General features: G+C 42.8%; 1 protein-coding gene across 11 annotated transcripts in view; it reads right to left on the bottom strand.

Moving 5' to 3' along the window:
- ATP23 (ATP23 metallopeptidase and ATP synthase assembly factor homolog) overlaps nucleotides 1-14,738 on the bottom strand; it is an 88,106-nt gene that overhangs the window by 10,979 nt on the left and 62,389 nt on the right. Inside the window, exon 1 of one of the 11 annotated variants that reach the window (XM_082351304.1) lies at nucleotides 14,531-14,577. The exons of 3 other annotated variants lie outside the window; for them this stretch is intronic. Coding sequence is in view for 4 of the 8 variants with exons in the window: in XM_082351300.1 (XP_082207426.1) it covers nucleotides 10,696-10,891 (196 nt within the window). In the remaining 4 variants the exon portion in view is untranslated. 7 more of the 11 variants (XM_082351294.1, XM_082351300.1, XM_082351298.1 and 4 more) reach the window with 7 other exon arrangements.

Raw genomic sequence — 14,738 nt, 5'->3', positions numbered from 1 at the left:
ACACATATATATGGAATCTAACGAAAAAAAAAAAAAAAAGGTCATGAAGAACCTAGTGGCAAGACGGGAATAAAGACACAGACCTACTAGAGAATGGACTTGAGGATATGGGGAGGGGGAGGGGTGAGATGTGACAGGGTGAGAGAGTGTCATGGACATATATACACTACCAAATGTAAAATAGATAGCTAGTGGGAAGCAGCCGCATAGCACAGGGAGATCAGCTCGGTGCTTTGTGACCACCTAGAGGGGTGGGATAGGGAGGGTGGGAGGGAGGGAGATGCAAGAGGGAAGAGATATGGGAACATATGTATATGTATAACTGATTCACTTTGTTATAAAGCAGAAACTAACACACCATTGTAAAGCAATTATACTCCAGTAAAGATGTTTAAAAAAAAAAAAAGTCTATTGGGATTTACCATATATACACTAATATGTATAAAATGGAAAACTAATAAGAACCTGCTGTATAAAAAAATAAATAAAATTCTAAAATTAAAAAAAAAAAAAAAAAGATAACCTGTTCCAGCAGAGGTCTATAAACACTCTGGTCAATTGATGGCACAGAGGTTTCTGGTCGGTGATGGGGGTTGGAAAGGCCTAGATGACTCCTGAGGCCCCCCACTTCTAAGAATCTATGAGGGATTTCCCTGGTGGCACAGTGGTTGAGAATCCGCCTACCAATGCAGGGGACACGGGTTCGATCCCTGGTCTGGGAAGATACCACATGCTGCAGAGCAACTAAGCCCATGCGCCACAACTACTGAGCCTGAGCTCTAGAGCCTGAGAGCCACAACTACCGAGCCTCTGTACTGCAACTACTGAAGCCTGCGCACCTAGAGCCCATGCTCTGCAACAAGAGAAGCCACCACAACGAGAAGCCCAAGCACTGCAACAAAGAGTAGCCCCTGCTCGCCACAACTAGAGAACGCCCGCACACAGCAACGAAGACCCAATGCAGCCAAAAATAAATAAATTTTTTAAAAAAAACTTTATAAAAAAAAGCGGGGGCGGAGTCAAGACAGCATACTAGGAGGATGCAGAATGCGCGTCTCCTCACAACTAGGGCACTTACCAGGCACCGGTGGGGGACCACAGACACCTAAGGGGATGGGAGGAACCCCAGCAACTGGGTAGGACATGAGGCATTGGGGGAGCGAAGGGGGAGGAGAAGTGGAGGCCGGACGAGACTGGCGCCCCTGAGGGGCAGCTGGGGGAGGGCAAGGGATTCCCACACCCGAAGGGGGAAATTGGGGAACCACTGGGAGGGCAGAGTATCAAAAGGGAGAGTTGCCATGTTTCCCCTGCCCACTTGGGTCCCCAGAAACCTGCTGAGATCCCGGGCCGGATCCTCTGCCCACCTAGGCCCCCTCCAGCCACACAGGTCCTGAGGGAGTGGGAGGGAGGGAAGGGGGAGCAAAAGTAAAGGCCGGACCTCCGGGACCAGCACCCCAGAGGGGTGGCTGGGGGAGGGGAGGAATTCCTACACCCAGCAGGACCCCCCACGGTTAGGGGTCCAGTGGCAATGGGGAGACCCTGTGGGAGATGGTGGGGGAGGGGCAAGAAGGAACGGGGCCAGTGCTTTCCCTGTCCACTTAGGCACCGGGAAGCCTGTTGGGCTCCCGGGCCTAATCCTCTGCCCTTGGAGCCTCCCTCGTGCCCCACAGAGCCCAAGCCCTGCCCCTACACCCCCACCCAGGGCCCCACCTCTACACTCGGAGACACCCTCTGAGACCCCCGCCAATGCGCTGGACCTAAACCCCACCCACACACCCTCACTCAGCGCCCTACCTCCAGACTCTGGAACTCCACACTCCAGAGGCCCTCCTTTTGATGTGCTGCCTCTCCCCTTCCGCAGGCAGGTCCTAAGCAGAGGCCCCGCGCTGTGCTCAAACGTCACCCCCAAGCTGCCTAGGTCCTGCCCCACCCTAAACCCCACCCCTGCCTGAGTTCTGCCCCTGTCTAAGTTCCACCCCCATAGCCAAGGCTTTATTTTTTTTTTTCTTTTTTTCCACTTTTACATTGGGGTTCTGTTTTACCTTATTAATTCATTGTTGTTCATTCTTTTATATTTTTATTTTTCCTAATAAATCTTTTATTTTTCTAATTTTATTTTATTCTTTATACTTTGTTATTGTTCTCTCCTTTTGGCTTGTTCACCCCCCTTTTTTTTTTCTTTCTTCTGTTGTGGTTTTATTTTACCATGTTGCAGTTGTTTCAATTACAGTTTTATTTTTCCTAATATATTTTTTATCTTTCTAATTTTATTTTGTTTTTTATTCTTTGACATTGTACTGTTCCTTTTTTCTTTCTTTCTTCCTTTTTTTTTTTTTTTTTTTAATGCACCACAAAGCTTGCGGGATCTTGGATCCCAGGCCGGAGGTCGGGCCCAAGCTCCTGTGGTGGGAGCACTGAGTCCAAACCGCTGGACTAACAGAGAACCTCAGACCCCAAGGAATATCAACCGGAGTGAGGCCTCCTGGAGGTCTTCATCTCAGCACCAAGACCCAGCTCTATCCAACTGCCTGCAAACTCCAGTGCTGGATGCCTCAGGCCAAACAACCAGTAAGACACCCATCAAAAAAAAAAAAAAAAATGAAACGACAAAAAAAATGTTACAGAGGAAGAAGCAAGGTAAAAACCTACAAGAGCAAATAAATGAAGATGAAATAGGCAACCTACCTGAAAAAGAATTCAGAGTAATGATAGTAAAGATGATCCAAAATCTTGGAAATAGAATGGAGAAAATACAAGAAACATTTAACAAGGATCTAGAACTAAAGAGTAAACAAACAGTGATGAACAACACAATTACTGAAATTAAGAATACTCTAGAAGGAATCAATAACAGAATAACTGAGGCAGAAGAACGGATAAGTGAGCTGGAAGATAAAATGGTGGAAATAACTGCCAGGGAGCAGAATAAAGAGAAAAGAATGAAGAGAATTGAGGACAGTCTCAGAGACCTCTGGGACAACATTAAACACACAAACATTCGAATTATAGGGGTCCCAGAAGAAGAAGAGAGCAAGAAAGGGTCTGAGAAAATATTTGAAGAGATTAGAGTCGAAAACTTCCCTAACATGGGAAAGGAAATAGTCAATCAAGTCCAGGAAGTGCAGAGTCCCATACAGGATAAACCCAAAGAGAAACAGGCTGAGACACATATTAATCAAACTATCAAAAATTAAATACAAAGAAAAAATATTAAAAGTAGCAAGGGAAAAGCAACAAATAACATAAAAGGGAATCCCCATAAGGTTAACAGCTGATTTTTCAGCAGAAATTCTGCAAGCCACAAGGGAGTGGCAGGACATATTTAAAGTGATGAAAGGGAAAAACCTACAACCAAGATTACTCTACCCAACAAGCATCTCATTCAGATTCAATGGAGAAATTAAAACCTTTACAGATAAGCAAAAGTTAAGAGAATTAAGCACCACCAAACCAGCTACAAATGCTAAAGGAACTTCTCTAGGCAGGAAACACAAGAGAAGAAAAAGACCTACAATAACAAACCCAAAACATTTAAGAAAATGTTAATAGGAACATACATATCGATAATTACCTTAAATGTAAATGGTTAAATGCCCCAACCAAAAGACACAGACTGGCTGAATGGATACAAAAACAAGACCTGTACATATGCTGTCTACAAGAGACCCACTTCAGATCTAGGGACACATACAGACTGAAGGTGAGGGGATGGAAAAAGATATTCCATGCAAATGGAAATCAAAAGAAAGCTGGAGTAGCAATATTCATAGGAGATAAAATAGACTTTAAAATAAAGACTATTGGGCTTCCCTGGTGGCGCAGTGGTTGAGAATCTGCCTGCCAATGCAGGGGACACGGGTTCGAGCCCTGGTCTGGGAAGATCCCACATGCCACAGAGCAACTGGGCCCGTGAGCCACAATTACTGAGCCTGCGCGTCTGGAGCCTGTGCTCCGCAACAAGAGAGGCCGCGATGGTGAGAGGCCCGCGCACCGTGATGAAGAGTGGCCCCCACTTGCCGCAACTAGTGAAAGCCCTCGCACAGAAACGAAGACCCAACACAGCCTAAATAAATAAATTAATTAATATTTAAAAAAATAATAAAAATTAAAAAAAAATAAAGACTATTACAAGAGACAAGGAAGGACACTACATAATGATCAAAGGGATCAATCCAAGAAGAAGATAAAAGAATTATAAATATATATGCACCCAACATAGGAGCACCTCAATACATAAGCCAACTGCTAACAGCTATAAAAGAGCAAATCGACAGTAATACAATAATAGTGGGGGACTTTAACACCTCACTTACACCAATGGAGAGATCATTCAAACAGAAAATTAATAAGGAAACACAAGCTTTAAATGACACAATACACCAGATAGATTTAATTGATATTTATAGGACATTCCATCCAAAAACAGCAGATTACACTTTCTTCTCAAGTGCACACGGAACATTCTCCAGGATAGATCACATCTTGGGTCACAAATCAAGCCTTGGTAAATTGAAGAAAACTGAAATCATATCAAGCATCTTTTCCGACCACGGCGCTATGAGATTAGAAATCAACAATTACAGGAAAAAAAACGTAAAAAAACCACAAACACATGGAGGCTAAACACTACATTACTAAATAACCAAGAGATCACTGAAGAAATCGAAGAGGAAATCAAAAAATACCTAGAGACAAATTACAACGAAAACACGGCGATCCAAAACCTATGGAATGCAGCAAAAGCAGTTCTAAGAGGGAAGTTTATAGCAATACAAGCCTACCACAAGAAACAAGAAAAATCTCAAATAAACAATCTAAACTTACACCTAAAGCAATTAGAGAAAGAAGAACAACAACAAAAAAAACCCCCAAAGTTAGCAGAAGGAAAGAAATCATAAAGATCAGATCAGAAATAAATGAAAAAGAAATGAAGGAAACAATAGCAAAGATCAATAAAACTAAAAGCTGGTTCTTTGAGAAGATAAACAAAATTGATAAACCATTAGCCAGACTCATCAAGAAAAAAAGGGAGAAGACTCAAATCAACAGAATTAGAAATGAAAAAGGAGAAGTAACAACTGACACTGCAGACATACAAAGGATCATGAGAGATTACTACAAGCAACTATATGCCAATAAAATGGACAACCTGGAAGAAATGGACAAATTCTTAGAAGAGCACAATCTTCTGAGACTGAACCAGGAAGAAATAGAAAATATAAAAAGACCAATCACAAGCACTGAAATTGAAACTGTGATTAAAAATCTTCCAACAAACAAAAGCTCAGGACCAGATGGCTTCACTGGCGAATTCTATCAAACACTTAGAGAAGAGCTAACACCTAATCCTTCTCAAACTCTTCCAAAATATAGCAGAGGGAGGAACACTCCCAAACTCATTCTAAGAGTCCACCACCACCCTGATACCAAAACCAGACAAAGATGTCACAAAAAAAGAAAACTACAGGCCAATATCTCTGAAGTACATAGATGCAAAAATCCTCAACAAAATACTAGCAAACAGAATCCAACAGCACATTAAAAGGATCATACACCATGATCAAGTGGGGTTTATCCCAGGAATGCAAGGATTCTTCAATATATGCAAATCAATCAATGTGATACACCATACTAACAAACTGAAGGATAAAAACCATATGATAATCTCAATAGATGCAGAAAAAGCTTTCGACAAAATTCAACACCCATTTATGATAAAAACTCTCCAGAAAGTAGGCATAGAGGGAACCTACGTCAACATAATAAAGGCTATATGACAAACCCACAGCCAACATCATTCTCAATGGTGAAAAACTGAAATCATTTCCTCTAAGATCAGGAACAAGACAAGGTTGCCCACTCTCACCACTATTATACAACATAGTTTTAGAAGTTTTAGCCACAGCAGTCAGAGAAGAAAAAGAAATAAAACGAATCCAAATCAGAAAAGAAGTCATCTGTTTGCAGATGACATGATACTATACATAGAGAATCCTAAAGATACTACCAGAAAACTACTAGACCTAATCAACAAATCTGGTAAAGTAACAGGGTACAAAATTAATGCACAGAAATCTCTTGCATTCCTGTACACTAATGATGAGAAATCTGAATAAGAAATTAAGGAAACACTCCCATTTACCACTGCAACTAAAAGAATAAAATACTTAGGAATAAACCTACGTAAGGAGACAAAAGACCTGTATGCAGAAAACGATAAGACACTGATGAAAGAAATTAAAGATAATACAAACAGATGGAGAGATATACTATGTTCTTGGATTGGAAGAATCAACATTGTGAAAATGACTATACTACCCAAAGCAATCTACAGATTCAATGCAATCCCTATCAAACTACCAATGGCATTTTTCACAGATCTAGAACCAAAAAAAATGCACAATTTGTATGGAAACACAAAAGACCCCGAATAGCCAAAGCAATCTTGAGAAAGAAAAACAGCTGGAGGAATCAGGCTCCCTGACTTCAGACTATACTACAAAGCTACAGTAATCAAGTCAGTATGGTACTGGCACAAAAACAGAAATATAGATCAAAGGAACAGGATAGAAAGCTCAGAGATAAACCCACGCACATATGGTCACCTTATCTTTGATAAAGGAGGCAAGAATATACAATGGAGAAAAGACAGCCTCTTCAATAAGTGGTGCTGGGAAAACTGGACAGCTACATGTAAAAGAATGAAATTAGAACACTTCCTAACACCATACACAAAAATAAACTCAAAATGGATTAAAGACCTAAATGTAAGGCCGGACACTATAAAACTCTTAGAGGAAAACATAGGCAGAACACTCCATGACATAAATCACATCAAGATCCTTTTTGACCCACCTCCTAGAAAAATGGAAATAAAAACAAAAATAAACAAATGGGACCTAATGAAACTTCAAAGCTTTTGCACAGCAAAGGAAACCATAAACAAGACGAAAAGACAACCCTCAGAATGGGAGAAAATATTTGCAAAGGAAGCAATGGACAAAGGATTAATCTCCAAAATACACAAGCAGCTCATGAAGCTCAATTATCAAAAAACAAACAACCCAATACATAAATGGGCAGAAGACCTAAATAGACGCTTCTCCAAAGAAGATATACAGATTGCCAACAAACACATGAAAGGATGCTCAACATCACTAATCATTAGAGAAATGCAAATCAAAACTACAATGAGGTAACACCTCACACTGGTCAGAATGGCATCATCAAAAAATCTACAAACAATAAATGCTGGAGAGGGTGTGGAGAAAAGGCAACCCTCTTGCACTGCTGGTGGGAATGTAAATTGATACAGCCACTATGGAGAACAGTATGGAGGTTCCTTAAAAAACCAAAAATAGAACTACCATATGACCCAGCAATCCCACTCCTGGGCATATACCCTGAGAAAACCATACTTCAAAAAGAGTCATGTACCACAATGTTCATTGCAGCACTATTTACAATAGTCAGGACATGGAACCAACCTAAGTGGCCATCGACAGATGAATGGATAAAGAAGATGTGGCACATATATACAATGGAATATTACTCAGCCATAAAAAGAAATGAAACTGAGTTATTTGTAGTGAGGTGGATGGACCTAGAGTCTGTCATACAGAGTGAAGTAAGTCAGAAGGAGAAAAACAAATACCATATGCTAACACATATATATGGAATCTAAAAAAAAAAAGTGGAACCTAGGAGCAGGACAGGAATAAAGACACAGACGTAGAGAATGGACTTGAGGACATGGGGAGGGGGAAGGGTAAGCTGGGATATAGTAAGAGTAGCATTGACATATATACACTACCAAACATAAAATAGATAGCTAGTGGGAAGCAGCTGCACAGCACAGGGAGATCAGCTCAGTGCTTTGCGACCACCTAGAGTGGTGGGATAAGGAGGGTGGGAGGCAGACACAAGACGGAGGGGATATGGGGATATACATATGCATATAGCTGATTCACTTTGTTATACAGCAGAAACTAACACAACACTGTAAAGCAATTAAAATCCAATAAAGATGTTTAAAAAAAAAGCAAGAGGAGAAAAATACAAATAAAAGTTGTTATTTATAAAAAAAAAAAAGAATCTATAAGCCTGCTAAAATTACAGCAAAGTATTATGAACCCAAGTGCCTCTAATATCAACTTTTCGCATAGATGTCCTGTCTGAGAGTATAAATGCACAGCAAATTACGTGACATAAGCAAAAAAAAAAAGAGAGAGAGAGAAAGAAATCAAGGTTTTTAAGTGCTGAAAGCAAAAACAGGTGAGTAAAAGTAGTGTGGGATGAGAAAGTTAGGTATAGGTTACTGCTTTACTAACCTGACCCCTCTTAAGAGTGTTAACAATAAAACAATTATTACTAACAATAAGTATTATTTAGTGTATATCAGGCACCATACTAAATGCATTATTATTCAAGCAACTAAGAGTTTTACAAAGTTGAAATGGATTCAAAAGCCTACAGTCCTCTTTAAAAAAAAAAAATTTCTGGGAGCACATTGGTTTGGTACTTCAAAAATGACCTGCAGTATTTAGAATGGATTTGCTTTGGAGAAAAAGAAAACAAAGGTCGCCCTTGAGGCCTGATTTCTCCCATCACACTCGCCCCAGGCATAGGATTTTAAAGCTTCAAGTTGATGCTTTAATACCACCAACAGGTTCTCCCAGCAGCCTTCCCCTTGGAAGGCTGAGGCGGGTTAATTCCTACTGGGTCTCAAGTTCAGCACCTCGCCCTCCTCATATCCTACCTATATCAACTCTTGCTCCACTTTTTGGCTCTGCCACTGTAAGAACAGCTACCTTTTCTTTATTCAGCTCCTGATATGCTGGCACTTTACACTCATAAAATCTATTCCTCACAACAACCCTAAAAGGGATATTTTTATCCCTCCCCCACTCCCTTTTTTTTTCCTCAGATAAAGATAGAGAGGATCAGAGAGTTAAATCACTCTTCCATACGTAATAAGGAAAGGGATCAAAATTTGAACCCATGTCTACTTCTGCAGCCTATGTTCTTTCCACTACATTCCACTTTGAAACATCTTAAAGGCAGGGTCCCAACTCCTCTCTGTATTTGCCCAAACCAGAACCTAGGAGGCATTCAATACATATTTGCAAAGTAAATACAATGTCATCATTTCCTCTACTCCCTCTCCTCCTCCCTTGATTCCCTAGATGCAGGTAATCTCAAGAAGGCTGGAAAATAATTGGGTGGTTGACTTTTGAACTGTGACTGGCCAGCTGTGAAACAGTAACCTTACGTTGGAACAATAAGTTTAAGTCTTTGATTTTCTAAATGTATCTAAAGTAAACTTTAGATGGCAATGTAAAAAAGTTAAGAAATCTCTAGTGCAATGTCCCTGGGATTAGAGAAAAATTGGTCAGCAGATGGTGTCCCTATTTAACCCACAACAGTGGTTCTTAACCTTTTTGGGATCGTGGGCCTCTCTGAGAATATCATGGAGCTATGAACTCTCTCCCCAGAAAAACGCACTTAGGGGCATACACACACGGTTTCGTAGTCCATGTCAGGAATTTCTACACTCTGAAGTCCACCCATGTATGAAGGTTAAGAACTCTTTCCATCAAAGGGTAGGACTGCACAACTTGTTTTTAACAGGAGGGAAGAGGGCAGGGCACAACCCTTACAGAATGACATAGCTGTTGTGGACACGACATAAACTGGTTAAAACCTGGTTAGAACCGATTAGGCCCAAGATGGCAGAAGATTCAACTTCCAGTAGATCTTGAACCTCATTATACGTTCATTGTAATACATTAGCATATGACACACCCACGGGCACCATGACAGTTCCAAGGCTAACTATAAAAGGCCAAAAAGTGGGCAGTGGCCCAAATCCTGGAAATCCCCACCCCTTCTCCAAAATAGTTGGAATAATCCTCCCACTCATTAGCCTATGAAATTACCCAGCCCATAAAAACTAACCACCTCATATTTCCTGGCCGCTCTCACCTTCTGAGACAGACTGCACTCTATCTATGGAATGTGTATCTCCCAGGGCCTCTCCCCCCTCTGAGATGGCCCACACTCTGTCTATGGAGTGTGTACCTCTCTCAATAAATCTACTTCTTACCTATCACTTTGCCTCTCGCCGAATTCCTTCTGCAGTGAGACATAAAGAACCTGAGCTTCATTAAGTCCTGAGACCAGGAGTGCAATTTCAATTAAAAGGCAGTGGGTTCGAGTCCCAGCCTGCGGGTTCAAGTCCCAAGCTGAGTTTTGGCGGGGTTCAAATCCCATCTGAGTTGTGCAGTTTCAGCAGGTATGCCTTAATTAACATGACTCTTTAAAACTCTGCTTCACCTGGACTCTCAATTCCTCATATTACTGCATAATTTACCTAAAATATCAAAGGATCTGTCAGACCAGTGCACGTGACGGAAAGGGCAAACTCCTAACCCAACTCCTCATTTATGCCGCAAGCAAAAGGAGTGCTGAAAGGGGCCTCAGCGCTTCCTCGGATGGAAACTGAGGCTCAGACCCCCACAACCGCCCCCACAAGAATCTGCCTTAACTCTGCACCTGGTGCCTGAACCCCGCCCCCGACACACCTGGGCTGAACCCAGAGCCCCCTAGCGGAGCGGCACCAAGGCCCCTCCCTGCCCGCCGGGTCTCAGACACCCCCCACCGCAACCTCCGCAGACGCCCAGCCCCCAGGCTCACGGCTCCTACTTGTCTCCAACGTCTGCAAGAGCATAAGCTGGCACTTCTGGTTGTTGGTGAAGACGCTGGAGAGGAACCCTTGCTGTGGCTTCCCCTGAGCCAGCCGCTCCGGGAAGACTTGGCACCCGACGTGTTGCTGCTGCAGCTGCTCCCCCGCAGCGGGGCCCGGGCCGCGTTCACCCGGAGCGCCTGCCATGCCGCCCACAGACTTTGCCGCTGCTTCCTCCCGCCTCAGGCGGCCCGTGGGGGGAGACAGGGAAAGGGAACCTCCCTCCCGCCTACCCACCGCCCAGGCCCTCCCTCCGCCGAGCCGACCTGGCGCCAGCCGGGCGACGGCCGCAGGGGTCCACAAGCCCGGAGACCAAAGGAGCGCTGGGCCACAGGCGCGGGGCGGGAAGACGGTAACGGGGCGGGGCGACGGCTGTTAGGCGGGCAAGGGGCGGGGCCAAGCGCCTGCTGGCTGAGCTGGGGTTGGCGAGTACCCTCGCAGACTACAACCCGCCTGATGTGGGCTCGGCCTTTGCCGCTCAGCGTGCTCGTGCCGTCCCCATAAGCCTTGTTCCGCAGCCCTGCTTACTCGTGCACACTCCTTCCTTACCTCCTGACCAGTACTGGCCATTAAGTACCCTTCTCCCTCTGAAGGTTTCTGCCATCTTCGCACTCCCTGCTTTGTCCACCAGCAGGCTAATTGCAGCCTCTGGTCCACCTCTCTCTTGACGCCCCAAGCCGTATTAAAAGCACTGTTTTTCAGAAACGTTTGAAAGCTGCAATTATAATGACTGGTCAAAACCCTCAAAATACAAGACCCAAATACTTTTTTTCTGCCTCTTCTAGGCCCACTCGCCCACCCTACTCTTTCGCCACCGCAAATAACTCTCTGATAATTGATGAAATAAAATTCATATTTTATGGCAAGACAAGAAAAATTTAAACAAAATTTTTCTCTGCCAGTTTGGGCCTCCTCCCTCCCCCTTAGAGTGTACTACTGTGCATCTGCATTAACCAGACCTTCTTAGAAGATATTCCTTCTTAATCTTGTATAGGGTCAGGATGACCCACTACTCCATAACTCCTTGGGAGATAACCTTCCTTCTGTCAATAATTCATTTGACGTATAACACTTTGTCTCAAAAACTTCTTTAACTGCTGTGACTTCTAGTGGGTGGAACAGTGCTCACAGCTTTCTGAAAGACTGTCTCCCAGGTTATAATCCTCAGGTTCGGTCAAATAAACTTTTCCATTTCTTTCTTAGATCGACTATTGATTAATTTTTTCATCAACATAACAAAACACAACCTTTTTACTTTAACTCCAAGCCTTAACTCATACTTCCATCTTTAAGCCCCCATCCTCAGTCCTTATGATCCAGGTCCTGATCAAATCTACCTAATCCACAGGGCCTTCCCAGATACCTTAATCAAAATTAATCTCTCCTGATCTCCCCATGTACAAAGTACTTCGTACCTATTATGGCTTCATCACTGCCTGACAGGTTTTAAATAATTTGTGTTTCTCTTTTCCCACTAAATTTACTCAGTTCAGCTCACACATTTATTCAGTACCTGCTATGATGGGCCAGGCATGGCAGCAGAAACAGGATAATAAGAGAATTTCTCAGGTTGAGAGGAGCATATGATTTATGTAAGAAATGTATCTAAATCATAAAGGTTCAAGAGACGTTGAGGATTATGAACAGTACCTGTGTGTCATAGGTGCTCAATAAATATCTAAATTGAGTGAGATGCTAGGATTATTCACTCTTTTGAAATATAATATTATGAACACCTTCTATGTACATAGACTACTAAAGCTGTAACAAAAAAGCGCTACTTTTTATTGAGCTCACCTGCAATACATTATTTCTAATCCCTACCACAACCCTGCAAAATAAATATTGTTATCACTATATTTTTCAGATAAAGAAAGTGGGCTCAGCAAAACTGAATAATCCAGGACCACAAAACTAGCTCTTAATCTAGTTAGGGGACTAAAATATACACATATGGAAAACTAAACCATTTCAAGTTAGTGTAATTAGTCTGGAATTCTCAGGGAAGGCTAGATAGAAAAGATGGGGCCAGAAATGGACCACAGACGGTAAACATTTGAAATACTATTCAGCTATATGAATAAGCAAAAAAATGCAAATTAAAAGCTGTCATTTCCCCGCACCAAATTAGCAAACATTTTTTCAATGTTCATTGCTGAAGGCAACAGAGAGAAAACTAGAAAATTGTACACCAAAATATGATCAGTAGTTGTCTAGGTATCAGAATATTTTTATTACATTTTTCCAAATTTTCCTAATGTTCTACAATAAGCATGTATTACCTTTATAATCAGAAAGGTATACTTTAAAAAAATTGAGTAGCCTTTGGATGGCATATGTGTTAACTTCATCCATTTATACTATAAAGACATAGGAGTGGAATGGGACGGCATTAGGGGAGAGATAGGGAAGTGCAAATACAAATTACTAAGGTAAAAAAAGAAAAATAATTACCACAAAGTAATGAGAACATGGGCAAAGATTTAGCTATAAGGATTTTCATTTCTCCATTGCAGTACTAATTAACAAAAAGGATAGAAACTGTTTTAACAAAAAGTGCAATGGAAAACATAACAACCATGTTGTTTTTTAAATGAAATATGTTCATAAAAGCTTTTTAGGTTACAAAATAGCATGTACAACGTAATTACAGCTTGAAATTTATTATATGCACAGAGAGGGTCTGGATGTGTAACCGAGCAGGACGTTATGGGGCCTTCCCAGGACGGACCCCCTCCCCCATATCCTCGCTGTAGCTCCTCTGAAATACCTAGATAATAGTATCTGATGCACACTTCCTGAGTTACACATGCTAAAACCACCACCAAATGGAAGAAATTAACTACTTGATGAGCATGAGCCCCCAGACCCTATAGGCCCCTAAGGATTGATAATGTTAACCGCCCTATTATCTCAACACCAACCAGAGAATTGTGCAGGACCTAATCACATACCCTGCAACCAGCCTCCCTCACCCGGCTTTTAAAAATGCTTTGCGGGGCTTCCCTGGTGGCGCAGTGGTTGAGAATCTGCCTGCCAATGCAGGGGACACGGGTTCGAGCCCTGGTCTGGGAAGATCCCACATGCCGCGGAGCAACTAGGCCCGTGAGCCACAATTACTGAGCCTGCGCGTCTGGAGCCTGTGCTCCGCAACAAGAGAGGCCGCGATACTGAGAGGCCCGTGCACCGCGATGAAGAGTGGCCCCCACTTGCCGCAACTAGAGAAAGCCCTCGCACAGAAATGAAGACCCAACACAGCCATAAATAAATAAATAAATAAATAAAAATGCTTTGCTGAAACCCTTCCGGGAGTTAAGGGTATTTTGAGCAGGAGCTCCGTCCCTTCTCCTTGCTGGGCCTTCAATATACCTTTCTCTGCTCCAAACTCCCACGTTTTGGTTTGGGCTCACTGCGCATCAGGCACACGAGCAACAGATGAAATTTGGGAGTTTTGTTTTGTTTGCACCTGTGTGTGCTTGCCTTCATTCTCTAAAGCAAAAATAGTTGTTTTATAGTAAGTTGTTTGAAGCTGCTTAAATAAATCACAGCAACAAATGAAGTTGCATATAACTTTAAGTGCTTTTTAGCTTTGCTTTTCCGCAACTAATAAATCCACTTCTCCAGGGCCACCAAAACTTGGGGGAGAGTATAGCCTTTCCTTACTGATCCAGTCATTTTGAATACAGGGAAAGAACAAAACAGTTTCCACCACTCTCCGCGGGAATACGCCACACTTGGCCCAGTAATCCCACACCGCTGGGAAACGCAACCCACCAACAAACACACCTACTTGCAGCAGGAGTCAGCCCTCCGAACCCGGAAGTGAATGGGAGCAGGCACGCAGCATTCTGGGAAGATTTAAGGGAGCCGCGTTGGTGTGGCTGGCTGTTACCGGGGCAACCGGAGGCGCTTGGCGGTTATCCGTGGTTTGGCGCCGTTAGCTGGACAGTCTGAGACGCTCCGAGGCCATTTGGGATGAGCGAAGAGGGAAGAA

The sequence above is a fragment of the Balaenoptera borealis genome (assembly GCF_965194805.1).
Source record: "Balaenoptera borealis genome assembly, chromosome: 13".
Taxonomy (NCBI): Eukaryota; Metazoa; Chordata; class Mammalia; order Artiodactyla; family Balaenopteridae; genus Balaenoptera; species Balaenoptera borealis.
Note: the sequence above shows the minus strand (reverse complement) of the source record. Positions and strands in the feature narration are given on the sequence as shown.